A 26,679-nucleotide genomic window follows, 5' to 3' on the forward strand; every position below is an offset into this window, starting at 1 on the left:
ATTTTTTATAGTGAACATACATATTTTTAAATACACTTCAGTGTAGCTTATTTCATGAACAATACGTTTTTTTTTTTTTTGTAATATTTTCAGCTCGTGGGAGGCGAATTTGATATGGAATTAAATTTTGTGATACAAGATGCACAAAACATTAAACACATGCTTGAGCTGCTCGACCATTGTCCGCCAAATCTACAGGTAAATTTATCTTTGCTTTAGAGGTCAATTTCAAAAACTTTGTAAAGTTAAATTAATTTTTGTTGTTGCATTGAAATTGAAAAAACAAAAAAACAAGTAAGGATGATACTGTTCTCGTCTGTGATAAAAAAGACTTCGTCTAAGCCAAAGACTTTCATGAACGGAGCTGAGCAATAATTTTATCCTATTCGTAATATTCGAATAATCGGTGATGAATATCAAATAAATCCTAGATCGGTAATCCTCACACAAAGTTTCATGTTTCTTTTCTCTTCATTATATAGATATGACCACCAATCTCTTATCTGATCAAAAGTTTGTATGGGATATATACCATATGTACGATCGATCTCTTAAAATTTTCTTAAACAACAATGTACGCCATATACGAAAAGATTTGGTAAAATATTAAGCTTCCAGCGGATAAATTGAGGAAGATATTACAAAAAAAGAGGACCGATACCGTCGGTTCCGACAAATGTATAACCCGACACCAATATATACTCACTGACCATATTTCATTAAGATAACTCAAAAATTGAGGGACAGACAGACGGACAGATGGCTTAGTCAGCTCAACTCATTACCATGATAATTTCGTTAGACTTGTTGGTTTGTATATCTCTTGTCCTTTAAAGAATTAAAATGTTGAGACTCGTGCGAAAGTACTGTTATTTATTATGAAAGGTCATTAGAAATACAATGGCTTCTATTTTGCCGCGACCATGAATTAAGGGAATATCCTTTAACATTTTTTTACTTAAACTTTCTTGTAGCTCTCGAAAAAACGATACGCGTAGGAACCATATCTCATGCTCGTTGATTCAAAAGAAGCAACTTGTACCACAAGAGTAACCGGTTTGGAAAAAATTGCCCATTTTGTAAAAGTAAATGATACCGAAAAAATAACTTGAACAATGAAAATAGCTTGGTATTAAAAAAGCAACCATTTTTACATAAAGAACTTGTACTTGTAGCCGGTTCCGAGTAGTAGTAGTTTCGAAAAAGCAGTAGATTCCGAAAAACTGAAACAGGTGGCGAAAATGCATCTTGTATCCAAAAGGTAGCTGGCGTCGAAAAATTAACTAGTTCCGAAAATTTGGTCGGTACCGAAAAAGCACTCGGTTCCGAAAAAGTAACCGGTTGCGTAAAAGTATCCGGTTCCGAAAAAGTAACCGATTTAAAAAGAGCAACTGGTACTAAAAGTTTGACTGATACTAAATCAGTAGCCCGTTCACATGGAGGAACTGGTGTTGATAGAGTGACAAGTATCGAAAAGTGCCTGCTTTTTGAAAGTAACCTGTACGGATAAAGTATCAAGTGTTATTGAAATAGTAACCGGTTCCGAAAAAGTTACTAGTTTTGAAAGTAACTGTTACCGAAAAGGTAACCGGTTCCGAAAAATAACTGATATCATATAAGTATTGATATCCAAAAAGTGAAAAGTTAACTGGTACTGAAAAATTAAACAGAAACTGTTAAAGTAACTGGTACTTAACAAGTAGTTGGTACCAAAAAATTATTTGTATCTAAAAAGTAAATGGTACGGAGATAGTAACTGGTAACACAAAATTTAGTTCACGTAACTCTTAGAAAAATTATAAAATTCCCATTGAAGCTTGATATTGATCTAAATATTATTATTTGCAAATTGTGTCCAATACCTTGTCGCAGTTATTTTCGCGATGATTTTTGAAGTACGTTGGGAGCATTACGACATTACCTTCAGATCATATGGAAGCTATTATTACAAAATTTTCACTTAGATTGCTTTCGGAACTTTTCTTCGAAATTATTTTAAGGATTATTACGAAAATACGATTTTAGGGTTATTTTTTCCATAATGGTTTTCACAATCATTCCCGGATTGCAATAAGATCATTTTTATATAGTTACGGAATACTGCAAACATCATTTAAGAAATATTTCGGGACTATTACCAAAAAACTTTGGCGTTATTTTCGTAACTATTTTGTGTACATACAAGCAACAATTGTAGTTCAGTCTCCATAAAACAGTTTCTTGATATTAAATGTACATATAGCAACAACAAAAACGATAAACGCAGAAACAACCTCATTGATTGCACTGCAACCTGCACCTATTTTACACCTCAAAACATACGTAAATCATTTTAATACATAAAAAACATTTTTCGCCCACTTTTTTCGTAACTTATTAACCTTCAACTGTTAATTTGTTATGCCAAACACGACAACACCTTCATGAATAACGTGAATGGCAAGCAAAATGTCAATCGGTGTTCGAGTGCGACCAAAGGGCAAACTCACTAAGCTGAAAAATTAAGGTGTGGCAAACAAATATAATTTACAACTTTTATGTGCATTCGTTGGCCATGAAAAGGATTTATTGTCAACACATACAAGGCAGATGCTGAATTTTGCTGATTTTCGATTTATGTGCCACAATTCCCATTTCATTTTTTACGGCCGCTGCTATTTCCTGATTCAACATTCGAATTGCTATTGTTGTTTTCCTTTTTTTTTTTGTGTGTTAGTTTTATTTTTGAAGAAAGCAATGTAGCAGCTTAGCTTACCGTTCGATGGTCACAGCGTTGTTAGTTGCCTTGAATAATAAAACAAAAAGTAACAAAGTGTTTACCATGGCGTTATTTCGAGGCTGTTCACATATTTCTTTTTCTTTCTTTTGCTTTTAGTTTATTTGCTTTCGCTTTAGCGCCTTCTTCCTTTGTATGTTTCATGCTTGCTCACCTAACGACAAAAGCAAATGTCGTAAACGCTTTTGTCCTTGTACCATTTGGCCTGGAAAAAATTGTTACCTTTTTTAATTTTCATGCTTTGTTGGGTGGGGAGGGGCAAGTGTAATCAAAACAGAAAGCGCTGAATTATGTAAAAATATTTGATCTTGAAATGGCACGGCGTTCAATTGCTAGTGACTTGAGGATGAGGCAGTTTTTAGAATTGAAATTTTAAAACGTGTGAGCCATTCTTACTCAAATGTTGCAAAATGTACATGGTGCAAATTCAAATCTAATCTTGTACTTTGTTTTCTCTAGAGATGCATTTTTTTTTTAATTAAAATTGTATGCATAGATTTGCTAAAAATATTGCAAGATGTAAAAATAAAAAATATAGAAAACTGCGCAATTAAATTTTTGGTATTCACTTGTGGGAAATTGCGTCAATTGAAGTTTGATTAACAAAAAGGAATATAGTTCTTGTATATTATACATGAAAAGTTGAACAGAATTGACAGAGACTGTTACAGAAATAATTTTGAACAATTTTGTAGTGGTTTCGGTACCTACGTTTCCTGTAACGAAAATGTTCCTAATTAACAATGACTAAGTATCTGGTACAAAAAGAGTAACAAATTGGTACCAAATAAGTAGCTCAGTAGCACTGACAAAAACAAAAGATATCGAAAAAGGAACTGGTGCACAAAAAGTATTTAATTAATCAAAAAGAGACCGGTTCCTAACAGCAACCGGTTCCAAAGGGTAACTTTTTCCAAAAAGTAACGAGCTCCAAAAAGTTGTCAGTTTCAAGTAGTGACGACTTCTATAAAGTAAATAGCTCCAGTAAATAGATCCAAAAAGTGAACAGTTCCATAAAGTCATCAGTTCCAGAAGTAACGACTCCCTTAAAGTAACGACTTTATAAAAGCAACGAGTTTCAAAAAATTAAAAGTTCCACAAACCAAATAGCTTCAACAAGAAACCTGTTCCAAAAAGTAATGAGTTCCAAATAGTCACCAGATTCTAAAAGTTATCAGTTCCAAAAAGTATCGTGCTAAAAAAATTGACGAGTTTGAATAGGGAAGCGGCTCTAAAAGTAACAAGTTCCAAAAAGAAACTGGTTCCAAATAGCAACTTGTTACAAAAAGTAACAAATTCCAAAAATAGACCTGTTACAAAGAGAAACCTGTTACAAATAGTAACAATTTCCAAAAAGTTCCCGGTACCGAAAAAACGTACATATATGAAAAAGTTTAGACTACTTAAAACAAACGCAGCTTTTAAAATGCCTTTGTGCGATTTTTTTCTTTCTGCTTACCTTATTTTGAGCATTTACAATTTCATACTAAGCTACAAATTTCTTTTCCGCCGATTTCGCATATTCATTAGTCATTTATCCTCACTTAATCCAAGGCTCAATACAATCATTAAACTTAAGAAACCCTTTGGCAATAAAAATAATTCTGTGTCAATTTAGCTTTTGCTACAAACTAAAGATAAATGAATGCTTTCAAATCCGATATTTATTTAACTCATAACGACTCGGCGCGTGAGTAGGTTTCAGCAGCTTAGTGAGACTCATTTCACATTAGCGCAATCCAAAGGAAAACACACGCACATACACAAACATATTCAAATATTTATGTTATTATAAATCATCGCTGTAATTTTTCAAAATTCTCGCTGATAAATGGCGTTAATGCGCGCATCGCGTTTATATCTCATCTTAAGCTATGATTTTGAAAAATTACATCTTAACATTGAAATGTTACTTCAATCTCAGCCTTACGTTACCCTTCATTGCCATTATGAGATGCATATTAATATGCGCAGAAATAATTTTTTTTACGACCGAGACTTATTTGATAAATCCGCAGTCATTCATCTCATTTTTTATTTGATTTCCTACCCCCTCGTCTGCACTAATTTTAGCTTGATACAGTTGTATGTTTATTTGTAACATACTGCTACCCTCTAGCATCCTCTTTGAACTATGTAGCCTTTAATTTTGTTTTGTATTTTATATTTTCTGCTTTAACGTCTGTTGGTTATATTTGCCGACCGCATGGTGTTGAAGGTCATAACATTAGCAATGTAATACCAACTTTTTCCTTTATGCATTGTCCAGCTGTTTTATTATTGCGTTTCGTTGCATTTTTCTTTTGGCTGCACTTTTTATGCGTGGTATTTTTATTTATTTTTTTACCCCTTGTGTAATTTGTTCGAACAAATTTAATATCAACATTTTACTGAGTTGTCTACCATGGCGTATGATGAACTTTTTTGTGTGCAATGCAAAAAATGTAGATAAGAACGGGTATATTACAAATTAACAAAAGTCTGCTTTAAAAAAGATAAATTTCAACTTTAACACTAGTAAATAAATATATAAATAGACTTATAAAAAAATGTAAGGTGTGATAACATACGAAGTGTTTTTTGGCCGCGCTTCTCTCCTTTTTAAATTTCCTACAAATTGGGGGGGACAGGACCTACTTGTTTTATGAAGACTCCGCACGTCATCTGCAAGGCAGATGAGTTTTCACAGAGAGATTTTCATGGCAGAAATACACTCGGAGTGATTGCCAAACACTGCCGAGGGGCAATCCTGCTTAAAAAAATTTGTTTCTAATTGAAAAACTTGTTTCTAAAATTTTGATTTTCTTTTCCAGGGGCGTGAACCCAGGATCTTCGGTGTGGATAGCGGAGCACACTAACATCCCACCACGGGGGAAAAATTAAATGAGCACGACGCAAACTGGAAGAGAAGCTCGGCTTTAAATCTCTTCCGAGGTTATAGCGCCTTACTTACTTACTTAATTGGCGCTTAACCGTCTAAACGGTTATGGCCGTCCAACAAGGCGCGCCAGTCGCTCCTTCGCTCCGCCAACCGGCGCCAATTGGTCACACCAAGGGAGTTTAAATCGTTTTCCACCTGGTCCTTCCAACGGAGTGGGGGCCGCCCTCTACCTCTGCTTCCATAGGCGGGTTCCGATAGAAACACTTTCTTGGCCGGAGCATCATCTTTCATTCGCATAACATGGCCTAGCCAGCGCAGCCGCTGCGTTTTAATTCGCTGGACTATGTTGATGTCTGCGTATAGCTCGTACAGCTCATCATTAAATCTTCTTCGGTACTCGCCATCGCCAACGCGTAGAGGTCCATAAATCTTTCGAAGAACTTTTCTCTCGAACACTCCCAAAGCCGCTTCATCTGCTGTTGTCATGGTCCATGCTTCTGCCCCATATAGCAGGACGGGTACGATAAGTGACTTGTAGAGTATGATTTTCGTTCGCCGAGAGAGGACTTTACTTTTCAATTGCCTACCTAGTCCAAAGTAGCATTTATTGGCAAGATTGATTCTTCGCTGGATTTCAGTGCTGATGTTGTTGCTAGTGTTGATGCTGGTTCCCAAATAAACGAAGTCTTCTTCTATTTCGAAATTATGGCTGCCAATAGTAGCGTGGTTGCCAAGGCGCATATGCGCTGACTCTTTGCTCGATGACAGCAGGTACTTCGTTTTGTCCTCATTCACCATCAAACCCATCTTTACCGCTTCTTTTTCTAGCTTGGAGTAAGCAGAACTAACAGCGCGGGTGTTTAGGCCGATGATATCAATGTCATCAGCATATGCCAGTAATTGCACGCTTTTATAGTATATTGTTCCAGTGCGGTTAAGTTCTGCAGCTAGTATAATTTTCTCCAGCATCAAATTAAAGAAATCGCACGATAGGGGGTCACCCTGTCTGAAACCTCGTTTAGTTTCGAACGGCTCGGAGAGGTCCTTCCCAATTCTGACTGAGCTGATGGTGTTGCTCAACGCCATTTTGCACAGCCGTATAAGTTTTGCGGGGAAACCAAATTCAGACATAGCGGCATATAGGCAGCTCCTTTTCGTGCTGTCGAAGGCGGCTTTAAAGTCGACGAAGAGGTGATGTGTGTCGATTCTCTTTTCACGGGTTTTTTCCAAGATTTGGCGCATTGTGAAAATCTGGTCGATGGTAGATTTACCAGGTCTGAAGCCGCACTGATAAGGTCCAATCAGCCGGTTCACGGTGGGCTTCAATCTTTCGCACAATACACTTGAAAGGACCTTATATGCGATATTAAGAAGGCTGATTCCACGATAGTTGGTGCATTTTGCAGTATCCCCCTTCTAGTGGACTGGGCAAAGAACACTTAGATTCCAACCGTCGGGCATGCTTTCGTCCGCCCATATTTTGCTAAGAAGCTGCTGCATGCGCCTTACCAACTCCTCGCCGCCAAACTTGAATAGCTCCGCAGGCAATCCATCAGCGCCCACGGCCTTGTTGTTTTTCAATCTGGTTATTGCTATTCTAACTTCGTCATAATCGGGCGGGGGGACATATATTCCATCATCATCGATTGCGGGATCGGGTTCTTCATCTCTGCGCGGTGAATTGCTGCCTCCATTTAGGAGAGCAGAGAAGTGTTCCCTCCATAATCTAAGCACTCTCTGGACATCAGTTACAAGGTCGCCGTTTTCATTCCTACAGGAGTTTGCCCCGGTCTTAAAACCTTCCGTCTGTCGCCGTATTTTTTGGTAGAATTTTCGGGCGTTATTCCTGGTGGCTAGCAGCTCAAGCTCCTCGCACTCACGCCTTTCTGCTTCTGCTTTTTTCTTCCTGAAAAGGCGTCTCGCTTCCCTTTTCAACTCACGATAGCGTTCACATACTCCTCTTGTCGCGCTCGCTTTTAGCGTAGCCCTGTAGGCAGCGTCTTTTCTTTCGGTTGCAACGCGGCATTCTTCATCATACCAGTTGTTTTTTCGTGGCCGCCGGTAACCAATTTTTTCCTCGGCGGCAGTATGAAGTGCTTTGGAGATATGCTCCCACTGCTCCTGTATTCCTTCAGGATGAGTTGTGCCCTCAGAGAGCAGGTGTGAGAGTCGAGTTGCGAAATCATTGGCAGTCTGTTGTGATTGAAGCTTTTCGACGTCTAGCTTTCCTTGTGTTTTTTGTTCCTTGTTTTTAGCCGCGTTGAGGCGGGTGCGTATTTTGGCTGCAACGAGATAATGGTCCGAATCGATGTTAGGTCCTCGGATCGTTCGCACATCTAAGACACTGGAGGCATGCCGTCCGTCTATCACAACGTGATCGATCTGATTGCGAGTATTTCGATCAGGAGACAGCCATGTAGCTTGATGTATCTTTTTATGCATGAACCTCGTGCTTGATATGACCATGTTTCGAGCACCGGCAAAGTCAATCAGCCTCAGTCCGTTAGGAGAAGTTTCATTGTGTAGGCTGAACTTTCCGACTGTAGGGCCAAAAACACCTTCTTTGCCCACCCTGGCGTTAAAGTCGCCATGTACGACTTTTATATCATGACGGGGGCAGCGCTCGTATGTGCGTTCTAATTGTTCATAAAAAGTGTCTTTCACCTCATCGTCTTTCTCCTCTGTCGGCGCATGGGCGCAGATGAATGATATATTAAAAAATTTTGCTTTTATTCGAATAGCGGCGAGACGCTCGTCCACAGGCGTGAACGCCAGCACTTGGCGACAAAGTCTCTCTCCCACCACGAATCCGACGCCGAAACTGCGCTTATTCGCATGGCCACTCCAATATATGTCACAATTTTTGATCTTCTTTCTTCCTTGCTTCGTCCAACGCATTTCTTGGATGGCGGTGATGTCAGATTTTGCTTTGACGAGGACATCAACCAGCCGGGCATCTGCACCAATCCCATTCAGGGAGCGGACGTTCCAGGTGCATGCCCTCAATTCATTGTCCTTCAAAAGTTTGCCATGGTCGTCATCAATAGAAGGTGTATTTATCCGAGGCTTGTTGTTATATTTCATTGGAGTATGGTTTTACGTGGCGGGTCCCAAGCCCAGCGCACAACCCGCTCAGCGGACATATTTATGAGCTTCACTTGTATGCTTGTATATAAGTATGTGCCTGACTCTCCTTTGGACTAAGAGCTTTTGGCTAATTACTGGTAATATTATATCCCATCACTTTAAGTGTGTCCGTTGACCGAATGGAGGACTAAATATTTCCTGGATACGAGAGAGTACCCGGATCCGAAAAAAAACTTGATTATAAATAAGTACCCGGATGCGAAAAAGTACCCGGTTTTTTTTTAAATGCTCAGGTCCGAAAGAAGAACCCGGTTTTTAAAGGGTAATCAGACCTGAAACACCCTTTTTATAACGTCCTCGGCTCAAATATGGAACCCGGTTCTCAAAAATATCAGGTTAAAATAAGTACCGGCTTTGAAAGAGATCGCGGTCCTAAAACGTGCCCGGTTATGAATATGTACCCAGTTCTAAAAAAGTACACAGATTTGAGAAATTTGGCGGGTTCCAGAAAAGAATCCGGTTCTGAAAAGGTGCCCAATTGAAAAATTTGCGCTGTTCATAAAACCTCAGTTCGAAAAAACGTACTTTATTCTGAAAAGGTTACCTGTTCTGGAAAAATCACCGGTTCATAAGAAGTAACTGTTTTATAAAAGAACGCAGTTCAAAAAAGGTACCCGTTTTCGCAAAACTGCCCGGTTCGAAAATAGTCTGAATAAGAAAATGTACCTCGCTCTAAAACAGTACCTGGATCCGAAAAAAATAACCTTTTTTTTTTTTGTAATTTAACGTATTTATAAGGCCGGATTTAAAAATTACCTGAATGCGAAAAAGTACACGGTTCTTAAAAATTCACAGATCTATAAAGCCTTTTCCATAGAACGTAGGTAGAAAAGAGCGCAGTCAGCAGATCATTTTCCTGATAGTTCTTGCATCGAACTCTGTATCCGTAATAGAGAGAGGAGACGGCCACCTTCAATCTGGAGAGTCGCCAAGAATCTCTCTCTGAGTAGATTTCGAGAAGAAAAAAACGAAAAAGTTTAAATTTTTTCATCCCCCAATCCAACATTCTTAAAAGTTTATTTCTTTCTTTCCTATTACTTTCCCTATTATATCTATCGCTCCTGTACTAGCCATTAGTTCGTGTTTATTTCTGCTTTTCCCTACCAGCTTTCCTGTCTTTATCTTTTCATACGTTTTCCCTCATCTTTGTATTATTCGTTCGCCCTCCATTCACTTTGTGAAGCATCTTGGGTGCTTTGGGTAACAAGACGCATATACAGCCACAACCCCAAACGCATTGTAAAGTTTTTACTAAACTTCCGGTTCTTTCGATTATTCAATGAGCTTATGGTAGCCGTTTAATCTTTTCAGTGAACTAAAATTCAGCACAGAAATATTCAGGCCATTTCGTTTCGCGCTATTTTCGACACAATTTTTTCTTTTGTGGTCGTCTCTAGAATTTGAAATATGATGCAAATATTTTTTTCAGAGCTGGTAACTGAAGTCATTCTGATAAGGCCTCACCTGTTTGTCTACTGTTAGATTAAGTCATTCTCTTACTTTCTTAATAAGTGTGTAAAGTATCTAAAAATACATATTTATACTAAAACTTCAACACAATCACTCTCCAAGCTCTATCAAACTTTAAAGTTTATTAAGTCTTGTGTTTGCACAAAATAAATTTAAAGGAACTCTTTACTTCCGAACTCATTAGACTTTTGTTTAAATATCCGCTACAACTGATTATAATACAAACTATCCGCACTGCTTATCAAAATCTTCCTTTTACAAAATATATGTAATATTACTCTTAAGTAAACTTTATTACTAGAAGTAGTGACGAGCTTCTTGAAATCCGCTAAATTGTGTCAATATTGGCATATACTAAACTTGATCATACAGTTTGTGTATGCAAGTGCAGTTGCAAAGAAATATGCGTTTTTTTGTAGTTTTGTAGGGATATTTAACTATTTTGCATTTAAAGTGGCAAATAACGAGTGAAGACGCAGGGTCACAGTCAATTCGGTGGTAGAAAGCAGTAGCTTAAAATCAAAAAGTATCCCTGCAGTCAAAAGCCAATGTAGTTAGCAAACATTCTAGTTCATTGACTAGAATTTTGTGGCGTTCATCATACTAGTCAGTTTTAGAATGGTTCATTGACTATGATTTTGTGGTGTTATTCATAGTAGTTAGTATTTGAATAATTTATTCGACTAGAATTTCATCTGTCGGACTCGAGGAAATGCTCGAGTGCCAGTTTGCAATCCATACTTAAATTGACAATGCTAGATATCGTCCAAGTCAGCGGGCACATAAACACAAACATGACGAGTCGACCCTCACCGTTACCTCAACAGAGGTTAAAGAAGATATCGAAAACGCCAAGCCTTCCGTATCAGTAGTCCCAGACGGATAACCTATGCCGATGCCAAAACACCTTGGCCATGAGGGCATCAGCAGCCTAGCACATTTTTTCTACTTGGCATTAAAAGTCTTTGCCATTCCAGAATAACGGAGAATGGCAAGGATAAAACCACTACCAAAGACCGGAAGCCCAGCCAGTACCTAACGATATTATGCCTTTGGTCAGTAACGAAAACAATTGAAGCCGTTACGATTCCCTCAATTAAATGAAATTCTTCGGTTATCTAGCCATCAGCATGACTTCCTGTGTCTTAAAATTGCGTCACAGGATATGGTCTGCCGGCTCCGGATCGTTCACAAAATCGGCATGTGTTATTCCGTTACTTTTTAGGTTTTATATATATGTACGTATTTTTATCAAAATTTATTCCAAAGTATAATGTATTGAAGTGATAAATTTTAAAGTGATATATGTATGTATATTAACTTGGGTCGATTTGTATGGACGAAAGTTAACCAATATCGCGCCATCGATTTTTCGATAAGCTTTGGGCTCAAGAAAAAAAAGTTCCACTACGCATACCCAAAAAAAATAATTTTCGAGCCTGCGAAAAAAATAATGACGAAAGGGTAAATTTTTCGACCAAAACACTCCCCAAAACCCAAAAAATATATTTTTTTTCTTCAAAAAAACTGTTGTAAAAATCAATGGTGCGATATCGGTTGATAAATCGACCCAGTCTAATATACATACTATTTATATATATGAGATATAATGAATAAAATGAATTTGAGCTAATTTATCATTTTTCAAGTAATTTTTCAACCCAACTAGGACTAGTGTATTAACTAGTAGGATGCTGATGCAAATATCGAATATTATGTCAACTGGTATGTTGATGTTGAATACAGTAACTAGTTTGTCAATTGGTATGACGCTGATGCAGAGACTGGCAATTGATATTTCGTAGGATATCGCCATGTTAAAAATACCAGTTGCTAATATGAAAAAATTACAGAACTCATACTAGTTGGGATTTTTGGCAAACTAGTATTCATCTAGTATACATCTAGTTGGTTTGACTGCAGGGTATACCTCTCCTTAAATACTTCTTAAAATATATAGCTTCGTATATATATACACTTAAAGATGATTGGCGGCCGCCGTGGTGTGATGTTAGCGTGCTCCGCCTACCACACCGTATGCCCTGGGTTCACACCCCGGGCAAAGCAACATCAAAAAAATTTTAGAAATAAGATTTTTCAACTAGAAGAAAATTTTTTTAAGCGGGGTCGCCCTCGGCAGTGGCGCTCATCTCAGATCGCTATTTAAAATGAACGATATCGGACTATAACCACGCCCACTTTTTCGAATTCGAAAATTTCGAAAAACAGAAAAAGTGTAATAATTCACTACCAAAGACAGATAAAGCGATGAAACTTGGTAGGTGAGTTGAACTTATGACGCAGAATAGAAAATTAGTAAAATTTTGGACAATGGGCGTGGCGCCGCCCACTTTTAAAAGAAGGTAATTTAGAAGTTTTGCAAGCTGTAATTTGGCATTCGTTGAAGACATCATGATGAAATTTGGCAGGAACGTTACCCCGATTACTATATGTATGCTTAATAAAAATTTGCAAAATCGGAGAACGACTCCACCCGCCCTTTTTCATTTAATTTGTCTAGGATACTTTTAATGCCATAAGTCGAACAAAAATTTACCAATCTTTGTGAAATTTGGTAGAAGCTTAGATTCTAAGACGATAACTGATTTCTGTGAAAATGGGCGACATCGGTTGAAGCCACGCCCAGTTTTTATTTACAGTCGACCGTCTGTCCTTCCGCTCGGCCGTTAACACGATAACTTGAGCAAAAATCGATATATCTTTACTAAACTTTACTAAAATCCGACATGACCACGCCCACTTTTTCGATATCGAATGTTAAGAAAAATGAAAAAAATGCCATAATTCTATACCAAATACGAAAAAAGGGATGAAACATTGGATTGGTTTATTGACGCAAAATATAACTTTAGAAAAAAACTTTGCAAAATGGGTGTGACACCTACCATATTAAGTAGAAGAAAATGAAAAAGTTCTGCAGGGCGAAATCAAAAGCCTGGTCCACATTTTGGTCAATATATCGAAAACTCCTTCACATATACAACTACCACCACTCCCTTTTAAAATATTCATTAATACCTTTAATTTTATCGTACAAACAAATTCTAGAGTAGCCCCTGGTCCACCTTTATGACGATATCTCGAAAAGGCGTCCACCCATAGAACTCTGGCCTACTTCCTCTTAAAATACTCTTTAATACCTTCCATTTGGTATCCATGTCATACATACACATTCCAGGGTTACCCTAGGTTCATTTTCCTACATGGTGATTTTCCCTTATTTTGTTTCCATAGCTCTCAGCTGAGTATGTTATGTTCGGTTACACCTGAACTTAGCCTTCCTTACTTGTTAATTTATATAAAAGGGGGAATATTCCTTCAAAGCATATTTTCTTTTCCAAAAGCCTTATTATAAGCTGACATTTACCAACACATATATATGTTTGCCAATATTTGTGAAAAAGAAATATAATAAATTTATTCTTACGGTTTAGACAATGTCGAAAAAAAAAATTGGGCAAAAGATAACCCCTAATTTTTAGCTTATTTTCGTGGTGTTTCCGAACAATCATTATAGTTTTGGTACGTTTATTTCGTTTATTTTAGTTTTTAAAGGGCCTGTTTCATAGAATTGACTGGATGAATGTTGTGAAGACAGAAATTTGTCTTTGTTTCATTCATTATCATTTTACCTATGTCACATTTGTTAAAAAAAGTGACAAAATTGTTCCGGTCGGGTTTCAAAACTGTAACTGAAAAATTTTGGCATAGTTATCATTTCCCTTTACATTTTCCCTAGTACCTTGCCCGAATGAACTTGAAAAAAATCAAGACTAGAGAAAAAATTTATTAATATTTAAGAACCTGCTAATAAATTTTTAAAGTAAAAATAAAAAAAAAAATACCTGGGTCGAGCTATCTTTGAAGAGATTTAAGCCGATTTTCTCTTCCAATTTGCGTCATGCTCCTTTTGGCTTTCCCGAAAAACTAGCAGGACTTGACTTACGTGTTTTAAGCCTATATCGAGCGGCAGATGCAAGGCAAATAAAAGTTCACTTAAAAACATTTCATGGGAAAAATACACTCGGCGCGTTTCTCTAATCACTGCAGGGGCGCAACCCTGATTGAAAAAAAAAAAACTATTTTTATACTCAGCGTGCTTTGCTCACAGAGTATATTAACTTTGATTGGATAACGGTTGGTTGTACAGGTATAAAGGAATCGAGATAGATATAGACTTCCATATATAAAAATCATAAGTATTGAAAAAAAATTTGATTGAGCCATGTCTATCCGTCTGCCCGTTAACACGATAACTTGAGTAAATATTGAGATAGCTTCACCAAACCACTTTTTATATAAAAAAGATTTTGGAAAAACACAAAAAACCTGATTATTTAGTCAACAACACACCTAGAATGTTGAAATTTGACGTGTAAAATGATATTGAGACTATCGATACAAATTTGAAAAAAAAAAAAAAAAAAATGATTAAAATGGGAGTGGCACCGCCTACTTGTGATAAAATCAATTTTACCAATATTATTAATCATAAATCAAAAATCGTTAAACCTATCGTAACAAAATTCGGCAGAGAGGTTGCGTTTACTATAAGGAATGCTTTGCAGAAAAAGTAACGAAATCGGTTAAGGACCACGCCCAATTTTTATATAAAAGGTCTTTAAAAGGGTCGTGGACGAGTAAAATAAGCTATATCTTTGCAAAACAGAGCTTTATATCAATGGTATTTCTATTCCCAATTGGATTTATAACATTAAATTTGAAAACACTAAAACCTTTGAAAGTGGGTGTGGCACCGCCCCTTTTATGACTAAGCAATTTTCTATGTTTCGGGAGCCATAACTCAAGAAAAATTAACATATCGTAATGAAATTTTCCTTATAGCAGAAAATATATCTAGTAAAAAGGGACGGAATCGGTTAAAGACCACGGCAACTTAGATATAAAACAAGTTTAAAAGGGTCGTAGACTAGAATAATAAGCTATAACTTAGCACCAAATAGTTTTGAATCAATGATATTTCACTTAACTGTAAGAGGAAATGGGGAGACATTTTTCTTTTAAACGGGCGGTGCCACATGCTATATAGAAGAGTTATTTATCTGAAATGAAATGTACAATTGAAGCTCACGCCGAGTATATAATGTTCGGTTACACCCGAACTTATACACCTTTACTTGTTACAACTTAAAAAACTTGTCTCTATAAACATTTTTTGATCCTACCTTGCCCGGAGCTTGAACCCAGGATCTTCGATGTGGTCAGCGGATCACGCGGCCACCAGGCATAGCTATTTTCTTTTTCTATTCTATTTCATTGTCCACTTGTTGTCGACTTAGTCACTGTCGAAGTTTAAGTTTTTTCGTAGTTGTCTACAGGTATATTGTAAAGAGATTAATTGTCGGCATTCATTACTATCATTGTCGTAATTGCCACTTTTATGAAACAGGCTTAGGTCGTAGCCTTACGCTGTTAAAAAACCAACTACGCCTTCTGTGCGCGACGAGAAAGGTACTCTCTGGCATGTCCCACCGAGTAAGATTGTCATAAGTAACATTTTTGAGATGGGAGCCTCGTACCAGACCCTGAAATGCTTCGTCTGCTATCTTCACATTTGTTTCATGTTTAATCTTTTCATACGTTAGATATTAGCCTCTAAAGTAGTCCGGAAAAACACCGATTAGATACTGTGGTACTTTGAAAGAACATCTAATGATTCAAGCAAACCCTTCCCACCAGGCTAATTTAAATTATGCGGTGGCATCTTTTGTGAAAAGGCCTTTCTGAAAATCACGGTGTCGGTTAGGCCGTTCTCCCACATCTTTCATTGCTGCCGTAATTCGGTGCTTCAATGGGTTGCAAAGTGAACAGTTGCGGTCTTTTTTCCGGGTTAGAGGAGAAAACGTTCGAGCACTTTTTATGTTGTGATATGGTATGTTATTTTCCATTATGTTTGTTATGCTTAGTTGTAATATGTTTTATTATGCTACGATATGTTTTAGAATATCGATTGATGTTATGTTATTTTATGTTATTTTACGCTATGTTATGTTATGTAGCGTTATGCTATGTTATGTCATGCAGTTTTATTTTTTATTTTTCACTCAAAAGACTCTCAACTTTTTCTACCACCTAAAAGTCACGTCAAGCATTTCACCACAAATCTCATTCATGCTCCTCCACACGAAATGCTCCGCTCCGCTCAATAGAAAATCTGTATTGCGGTAAGGAATTTAAAAACGAAGTGCTATAAATCACAACTGATTCTTATTTTATAACCAAAAATATTATTCATTAAACTGTACTAAATTGCAGAGGTCTTCAAGCGCTGATTTTAATAGTTCTTAACGTTTCATTATAGCACTTCAGTTTGCTGCAGATGCCTCCATATATTCGATTACATGAAAATAAATTTTGATAACAAATTTAAGTTATAGTCTTCGACATTAATGCTAACACGTTCTCCTATTATATACTGAATAATACAAATAGCTATTTCGATTATGAAAATGTATGGTGTTACGTTAAAAAGCCAGCCAAAAGAGATATCCTTGTAAACTGCAAAGAACCTTTTTTGTTGCAAGTTGTATGTACGAGATTCCTAGCAACTTACAAAATAAATGAAAACAGATGCTTTGAAATGTGCGTGTGTGACTGTGTGCACGGGAATGAGAAAATTTATTCATATTGAATTTTTTGAATGGCGTGCCAGAATTTTGTAATAAGCTGCTTGTGTGTGGAGGCGGAGGGGCTGCTCTCAACAAAGTTGGAAACGGATTGATAAATAACAAATAAGGAAGTCTAAGTTCGGGTGAAACCGAACATTACATACCCAGCTGTACACTTGAAATGCTGTTGTTGTTTGATTTGTGTGCTTAATAGTGTTATAAGGCTGCGCAAAAATACATATGGTTCTATTCCGAACTAATTTTTCTTCGAGTTACGGCTCCCGAAATATAGAAAATTTCTTAGTCATAAAAGCAGAGGTACCATTTTTTAAAATTTGAAGTTTTTCATATTTATTGTTATAAATCTACTTGGGAAATGAAATACCATTGAGATAAAGCTCTTCTTGCAAATATATAGCTTATTTTATTCGTCCACGACCCTTTTAAAAATCTTTTATATAAAAGTGGGCGTGGTCCTTAACCGATTTCGTAAATTTTTCTTCAAAGCATTCCCTATAGTAAAGGCAACCTCTCTGCCGAATTTTGTTACGTAAGGTTTAACGATTTTTGAATTATGATTATAATATTTGTAAAATTTATTTTATCACAAGTGGGCGATGCCACGCCCATTTTAAAAAGTTTTTTCAAAATTTTTACCTAGCGTCTCAATATCAGTCCACACGTAAATTTCAACATTCTAGGTGTATTATTTACTAAATAATCAGGTTTTATGTGTTTTCCAAAATATTATATATATAAAAAGTGGGAGTGGTTATCATCCGGTTTCGCTCATTTTCAATACCAAACTATTCTGGGTCTAGATAAGCTCGTGTACCAAATTTGGTGAAGATATCTCAATATTTTCTCAAGTTATCGTGTTAACGGACAGGCGGATGGATGGACGGACGGACGGACATGGCCCAATCAAATTTCTTTTTCAATACTGATGATTTTGATATATGGAAGTTTATATCTATCTCGATTCCTTTATACCTGTACAACCAACCGTTATCGAATCAAATTTAATATACTCTGTGTGCAAAGCACGCTGAGTATAAAAATGGGGTGTGCAAAGCATAACAAGTAAAGCGCCACTGTCACCAACGCTAAGTGAATGCCTTTTTTTCTCTGTCACCGACCTGATGTTTTGCAGCAAGTACTGGATTATTCGGTTATTTTTTCAATGTTTTTCCAATTTTTTCTTAAGTTTTAAACTTTTTTTTCTAATGCACTCTAGCACTTCCACACCACTTACCGATTTGATATTGTTGCCTGTGATGTATTTGTATTTTTATACTCAGCGTGCTTTGACACAGAGTATACTAACTTTGATTGGATAACGGCTGGTTGTACAGGTTGTATAAAGGAATCGAGATAGATATAGACTTTCATATATCAAAATCATCAGTATTGAAAAAGAAATTTGATTGAGCCATGCCCGTCCGTCCGTCCATCCGTCCGCCTGTCCGTTAACACGATAACTTGAGAAAATATTGAGATATCTTCGCCAAATTTGGTACACGAGCTTATCTGGACCCATGTTAGATTGGTATTGAAAATGAGCGAAATCTGATGATAACCACGCCTACTTTTTATATATATAACATTTTGGAAAACACAAAAAACCTGATTATTTAGTAAATAATACACCTCAAAGTATGTTTGAGCTCTAGGCCAATATATACATATGTTTATTAAAATACAGCAAATGTGTTTAAACAATGTATATTTATTTGTCGAATGGTTTGTCTTGCCAATATTTCGACTTCAATCTGAAGTCATCTTCAGGAACTTATGACTGCACCTGGTCGTCATAAGTTCCTGAAGATGACTTCAGATTGAAGTCGAAATATTGGCAAGACAAACCATTCGACAAATAAATATACATTGTTTAAACACATTTGCTGTATTTTAATAAACATATGTATATATTGGCCTAGAGCTCAAACATACTTTGAATATATTAACAAAAAGGCCGGAATACAAGAAATTAAATAATACACCTAGAATGTTGAAATTTGACGTGTGGACTGACAATAAGACTCTTGATAAAAATAAAAAAAAAAAATGTTTAAACTGGGCGTGGCACCGCCCACTTGTGTAAATTAATTTTACAAATATTATTAATCATAAATCAAAAATCGTTAAACCTATCTTAACAAAATTCGGCAGAGAGGTTGCCTTTACTATAAGGAATTCTTTGAAGAAAAATTAACGAAATCGGTTAAAGATCGCGCCCACTTTTATATAAAAGATTTTTAAAAGGGTCGGGGACGAATAAAATAAGTTTTATCTTTGCAAAAAGAGCTTTATGCCAATGGTACTTCATTTCGCAAGTGGATTTACAACAATAAATATGAAAAACTTCAAATTTAAAAATATGGGCGTGGCGACGCCCCTTTTATGAATAAGCAATTTTCTATGTTTCGGGAGCCATAACTCGAAGAAAAATTAACGGATCATAATAAAATTGGGTACACAGATTTTCCCTATAGCATGAAATATTTCTAGAAAAATGGACGAGATCGGTTAAAGACCACTCCCGCTTTTATATAAAAGATTTTTAAAATGGTCGTAGACTTGAATAATAAGATATAACTTAGCAAAAAATAGTTTCGTATCAATGATATTTCACTTATCAAGTTTTACTCTAAGAGGAAATGGGGAGACATTTTGTTATATAGAAAACTAATTTATCTGAAATGAAATGTACAATTGAAGCTCACGCTGAGTATATATTGTCCGGTTACACCCGAACTTAGACATCTTCACTTCTTGTATTTGTGTTTATTTGTGTACTCATGTAGATGCTGTGAGCTTCTAACGCGTTTACGATTTTTCAAGCGTACGCGATCTTTTCCACAACGACGTCGCACATGCCACGAATTTGAATTGCCACACGCAACCAATCAAAATAAAAAAAATAAAAAAATAAATAAAAAAAAAAACCCTGAAAAAAAGGTGTTTGTGCGAATGCAAAGCTTCTTTCCGGATGTTCGGTAAAGTGCCCAGTAGTATTCTTCAACTTTATGCAAATTGCAGTTAAAGTAGTTGAATATTTTTACACTTAAACACAAAATTGCTTTATGTATGCAGATAAATTTTGTTTAAGAAATGCTTTATATATAAAGGAAACTTTATCGTGAACCATATGTATTGAATATGTTGATTGAAGTTATTCGCTTGCTTTTTAAATTTTGCAATCAACCCTGTGGCGACCCCACTAGTTCCGAACTAGTGTAGAACTATAGCATAAGAAGTGCTTACTAACTCTAGTTCTATCCCCTCGCAGTGCTTTCAACTGAAACTCTTAATTTTAAGATGTCCCATGAAATGGTAATTGTACCCCTCCGCAGATATTAGAATGCTTGTTTAGTCAAAGGTTGTTCAGAGTAGGCATAAATTAACATATAGTTCTACTTTAAGCACTGTTGGTATAATTGTGACTAGTAACTGTCCCGCTCTGCATCCGATTAGCCCCGTCTGACTACGGGTTGAAATCGTCAAAGACTCCCTTTAAGTAGTCACACAGTTGCGCCTATTGTAAAGTGTGACCAATCGCACAGAACACATCGCGCGAATAGCTGATTGGTGTCACAACGCTCAAGCAGAATATCAAGCTTGGTATCGCTGATAGGGTTTTTAAAAAAATATGTTTATTAAGTACATGTAGCCAACTTTTTAACTTCAATTACACTAAATCTACTTCATCTTTGTCCGCAACTTTTAGTACGAAGTTCCCATTAAGCTAGTGTATTAAAACTTGAGGAAAGCTTCACGTCCATATGAAAATGCAAAGACGGACCGTGGAATAAAAAATAATCGTCAAAATTTAGAGTTTTTTAGAGTTTAAAGTAACTTCCTGATAAAATTTGAACATGGCTTATGACCCTATTAGGTTATAACACTCAGGATACATTTTATCTAGATTGGGCAGGCATTGAGAAATATAGATATATGGAAAACCCGTTTAGATCATATGGTATCTTGGGATCGATTTTTAAGTAACTTCTGCTTGAGCTACTCTTTTAATAAGAAGGCAACTTTAAATAGGGGTCCCCAGTGCGAGATAGAAAATTTCGTACCAAACGGAAAAATTTCGCAATCAAGTTTCGAGAAACTTCCAATTAAGCTACGAAATTGCAAACTCACACATAGTTATGAGGACCAAGGGAATGCAATGTAAGGGATAATTTTAAATTAATTTCAAAAGACAAAGACTATGCAATATCTATAACGAAAAGATCTTTAGAAAAATTGGCCAAAAACTTGAAACTTTGGTACAATGTTCAAAGCATCGCCACAGCAACAAACGGGGAAAATAAAAAGTTTATGCAAAAGTTATGAAAACGTGCTTTTTCAAATACTATCAGTCCCGGCAGACTGTGTTCTTCCCTAATATTGGTATATCAGCATGACTTTCAAGAAATTTTAATCTCCAGTTCCCCCTCGCTGTCTCCCCATTCTCCCTTTTCCTCTTCATCAAAGTGATTTCTTCCCTTCCGTTCTCTCTCTCTCGAAGCTCTCTACCCTTGTTTGTATTTTCGCTTCCTTTCTCACTCTATCTATTTCCCTCCTCGGGAGCTGGACTAAGACTGGGACTGAAACTGGGACAGGGTTTGGGAACGAAGTGAGGGAAAGGATGGAGGTTGAGAAAGAAATAACAGAGAATGGGAGAGGGAGAGGAAGCAGTGAATAAAGGATAAGGAAAAGGGGGAGAGGGAGATTAAGAAGTAAAAACTTCTAAAAAGTTATGAAGATATATCATAGATAGGCCAGAACAACGTAATAGAATAGCTTTGGAAACCACCGCCGTGGTGTGATGGTAGTGTGCTCCGCCTATCGCACCGAAGTTCCTGGGTTCACGCCCGGCCAAAGCAGCATCAAAATTTTAGAAAACATTTTTTTTTAAAATTAGAAGTGTTTGGCAAGAATTCCGAGTGTACTTCTGCCATGAGAAGCTCTCAGTGAAAATTGATCTGCCTTACAGATGCCGTTCGGAGTCGGCATAAAGAAGTAAGTGCTGTCCCGCCAATTTGTAAAAAAAATAGAAGGAGCACGTCGCAAATTGGAAGTGAAGTTCGGCATAAATTTTCTTCGGAGGTAATCGCGCCTTACATAATTTTTTTTTGTAAACCACTTATCAGAAAAAAATTATAATGAGATAGGGCAGTCCATAGACGTCTGATACCTTCTTCTGCGATGTTTTCAATCGAGCTGGACTTCAACTAATTATTAATCTAAGTCCTTTCTTTACAGTTTTTCCATTGCGATTTTTTCCATTTATATAAAGGAATTTTTTTATCTCTCTTTTGGTTTTTTGTTTCGTTGCGCCTTCGAATAGAACTCGAAAATCCGACAACACCCCTAAAAATATCAACACAACTCACGTGTACACATTTGACACACTTTCGGCACCCACTTTTTAATACAACAATCCAACTACTTTAAATTAAGCTATGAATTAAAAAAAAAGAAAACTAAAATTACGAAACTTTTGTTTAAGGTTTCTATCGACAATGCTGCTGCATTCTATTCTACATCACTTATTTCTCCTCCGCAAATTGTTGACGCATGAATGACAGTTTAAAGCTGTGGTAATGTTTCACATAATATATGATACATTTTTCCCAACTATCCCAACTGGTTGCGCTTCATGCAGCTGCTCCTCTTTAATAGCTAAGAAATTTTGTATGACGACGCTCATTTTGTTGTGCTTGTTTACAACAAATTAGGGTTAAATGCTTGCCACTCAAATGAATTGCGCTCGCAAATAAATTGCGCTGAAACAGGAAGTAAAAAAGGTATCAAAAATAAAAAGCGCGCCAACAAATGTCGCAAAAGCATAAGCGGCGACATATAATAAAGCTCAAACATTATGTACTATATAAGTGTGGACATATAAATTCGCAGCACTGTGGCTGTATTCAATGACAAGGTAACTAAATACGGTGATAGCGAAAGTAAGTCTGTTTATAATTTTATTTAAAACAGAAGTTATTATACCAATCTTGCAAAGGAATTATTAGCACTTTCTCTTCGAATTGATGTAAGTCTTATAATTAAGTTTTACTTCCTGAGAAACTCCAAAATATTTTTATGAAAAAATGCTGCTACAGATTTCAAAAAAAATCTGAGCTATTGTTTACGTCTCCTGTCATTTTACATAGCATTCAATTCGCAAAAAGATTGGTTATTATAATATTTTATTTGACATTTCGACTGAAATTTAATCAAGTCATTTATAGTAGTAAAATAAATTGTTTTCCTTATAAATGATGCTTAAAATTAAACACTACAATGTACAACCGCCATAATCTTAATTCCTCACCAAAACGCCAGCTTGTTTAAAAATACAAATTGAAGGAAACTTTTTTTATTATGTTAATGTGTCTTATGCACGCGAAATAATTGAATTGTAAATGAATATTCGTTTTAAATGGAAATTTTGTATCAAATTCAGCATTTAGGTTAGTTCGCTGTTTACTATCCTTTCTTTCTCGCAACTTTTTTCCATATTTGGCTTGATGTCAAATTTGCAATCCATGTTTTTACCAAAAATACATTACATAGCTCCGCGTCGCATTGTATAATCCAAAATCTAAATGCAAATTGAATGTAGAAGAGTTTATTCAGCTGTTTCATACAACATAGAACTAAAGCCATTACCTTCACCTCAATGTTAGATCAATAGAATTGTATTGTGATCGAAATTATACACTCCAAATTATTGAGACTGATATACATCACGCCTCTTTACTGATATGGAAAGGCCATTGGAAAGCAAGTGGAGTCATCACGTATTAAACTGTTAAGCGTTATTTTAAGGAGCGACTTACATCAGGTCTGTATAAAAACTTTTTAAAGTACTTCTTCGAATCTGTTAACCTTACACATGCACAAAGTCTTAATCGTTTTTTAATTATTCTTGAGCTGAGTTAGGCGAAAAATTTGGTGCGAGAGAGTCGGAGAAATTCCTAAACAACAAGCAGATCCGGCAGAGGTTGTTGTGCTCTAACTTGACACTAGTGTGTCTGATTTTAAAAACTAAAGCACCAAAAAATATTGGTCTATGTACATAACACGTGTCTAAGATTGCCCAAGATCGCCCTCACCCGTTTGAGCTCAAACCTTTTACACGAAAAATTGCCTTCATTTTTATATATGGATTTTAGTTAAGAACTTTAGTTTTTAATTAACCTCCATCGCCAGTCTCAGGCGTTGTTTCCCAACAGTGGTCCAAGTTGAAAATCATGGAGTTCTGAACAAAAATGAAATGTTTTTTCTAAATTTAATTAGGGAGGCATGCTGATATTGCTTTTATCTATTGTTTTTGCTGTCGATATTAGAGAAAAATTGCAAAATTTAAATACGGCGATGGATACAACCATCGGCCATCCAGCTCTATCAACCCCCAAATCGGTGAATTCAAAGGCCCTGAATTAACTAGTGGTCGTTCGAGTCAGACATACATATCTCAAAACTTCTCTAAGGTAAGAGATTAGCTGAAATAATGCTGCAGATCAACTCGAGAGTTGTAAGTTTCTGAAAATTTAGCAGAGTTCATAGAGCAACTGGAGGAAGGTACTGAATAACAATTTGGGAACAAGAAAGTTGGAGAAAACTTAGAGAGTGATGTTGGATATCATCTTGATAAGTATAACTTTCACAAAGGCTGGAGAAATATTGTTTCAATGTTAAGTGGGATTTGTATCAAATGCCGTCCACCAAATTAGTATCGTTTTTGTTTTTTTGATAATTTAAGAAAACAATTCTGTTAACTTTGTAACTGAAGCTACACAAATCTGAAAAGAAAGGCATTAACTATATCTATACGCCAAGAAAATGTTACATAAAAAATCGGAAGAATAAGACAATTTTATGAAAATTGTGATATTTTTACTAGGAGTTTTTTGAATTATTTTTGAATACGCAGTTTTTAAGCTCAATACAATTTAGTTTAAATAAGTACAAGTAATAATTCTCTCAAGATTGGAACTGATTTTTGAAAACTTTTTTCCGGGGAATGTTTCAGATTCTATATAAAAAATAGAGAAGTGTGCGTACCTTTGTATAGAAGAAAATATTAAACACTCAAAGGAGAAAAGCCTGTCAGAAGTCAATACGACTTTGAGACCTATAACTTGTTGGCTATTGACTGGGCTACGAAACTGCATTTTAAAAAAATTCAGAAAACTCAAAAAATAGGGTCAACATTTTCGTAGAATTTTCGAGTTACTTCGAAACGCTTTTGAGATCGCTTTATATATTTCGTGTTACGAAATTCATCGAAGTTTTTTCCTCATTGGTCAAAACTATAAATTTTAGAATTTAATTTATGTAATTTGATAAACAATTCAACTGATTTTTTCGTGTGCGCTGCTCTAACTCTTACAAAAGTGAACAAGTAAGGAAGGTTAAGTTCGGGTGTAACCGAACATTACATACTCAGTTGAGAGCTATGGTGACCACATAAGGGAAAACAACCATGTAGGAAAATGAACCGAAGGTAACCCTGGAATGTGTTGATATGACATGTGTATCCAATGAAAGGTATTAAATAGTATTTTATGAGGGAGTGGGCTATGGTTCTATTGGTGGACGCCATTTAGGGATATCTCCATAATTTCATTATGATATCTTCAACGACTGCCAAATTACAGCTTGCAAAATTTTAAATTACCTTCTTTTAATAGTGGGCGGTGCCACACCCATTGTCCAAAATTTTACTAATTTTCTATGCTGCGTCATAAGTTAAACTCACCTACCAAGTTTCATCGCCTTATCCGTCTTTGGTAATGAATTATCGCACTTTTTCGAAATTTTCGATATCGAAAAAGTGGGCGTGGTTTTAGTCCGATATCGTTTATTTTAAATATCGATCTGAGATGAGTGCTCAGGAACCTACATATCATCAAGATACCTCAAAATTTACTCCATGGCTCAAACAAATTCTTTTTCGATCCTCATGATTTTGATATATCTATCTCGCTTCCTCTATACCTGTACAACCAACCGTTATCCAATCAAAGTTAATATGCTCTGTGAGCTCTGCTGAACTGAGTATAAAAATGGTAGTTAAGCTATATCGCTGGCCGCTTTGCTTTCATATGCTGTTAGTTAATGGCGCACGTCGCTGTGTTGTCGAAACATTTATTATTAAGTAAATGCTGCCAAAACCACACCGACAACTTTTCTTAAAGATAAATTAAAAAACTACACTTTTAGAGCTAACCGGAATAAAATTAGAAAATAATTTTTAATCACAAAGATGTTATCTAACATTAGTAGAATGTGAAATAATTTACCATAAATAATTCTTGAAGTGGTCATAAGGCTAACTGACCTTATGTCACCACACCATTAAATAAATGCATTGTCATCGGTCCTTAATGCGTGTGAAGAGTTTCAATTGAACTCATGTCCATTTGTAGTGGTCACGAGGTCAGTTAACTTTCTGTTCTTTGAGCTTATATCACCCCACCATCAAATTATTGCATCGTCTTCGGTTCTTGATGCGTGTGAAAAGTTTCAATTGAACTTATGGCCATTATAAATATGGTTCGATTGACCTTATGTCCGTTGCCCTTATATCATATCTCCATAAAATTATTGCATTGTTATCGGTACTTCATAGATAAGTGTGCAAAGTTTCAAATTAATCAAGCTTCTGGAAGTTGATGAAAATTCTGCTCAAAATTCCGTTACATAAATATGGGGTATTCCATCCCATTTCGACCAATTTTGAACCCGAC

The 26,679-nt window shown here is 36.1% G+C and overlaps 1 protein-coding gene across 22 annotated transcripts in view; it reads left to right on the forward strand.

Annotated features, from left to right (window-relative positions):
- Positions 1-26,679, forward strand: part of rg (rugose) — a 796,531-nt gene that overhangs the window by 600,088 nt on the left and 169,764 nt on the right. For all 22 annotated transcript variants that reach the window (XM_067785960.1, XM_067785957.1, XM_067785956.1 and 19 more), the window contains one exon: positions 94-198. In XM_067785960.1, coding sequence (XP_067642061.1) covers positions 94-198 — 105 coding nt within the window. The remainder of the gene's footprint in view (positions 1-93; positions 199-26,679) is intronic.

The sequence above is a fragment of the Eurosta solidaginis genome, chromosome 4 (assembly GCF_040869045.1).
Source record: "Eurosta solidaginis isolate ZX-2024a chromosome 4, ASM4086904v1, whole genome shotgun sequence".
NCBI lineage: Eukaryota > Metazoa > Arthropoda > Insecta > Diptera > Tephritidae > Eurosta > Eurosta solidaginis.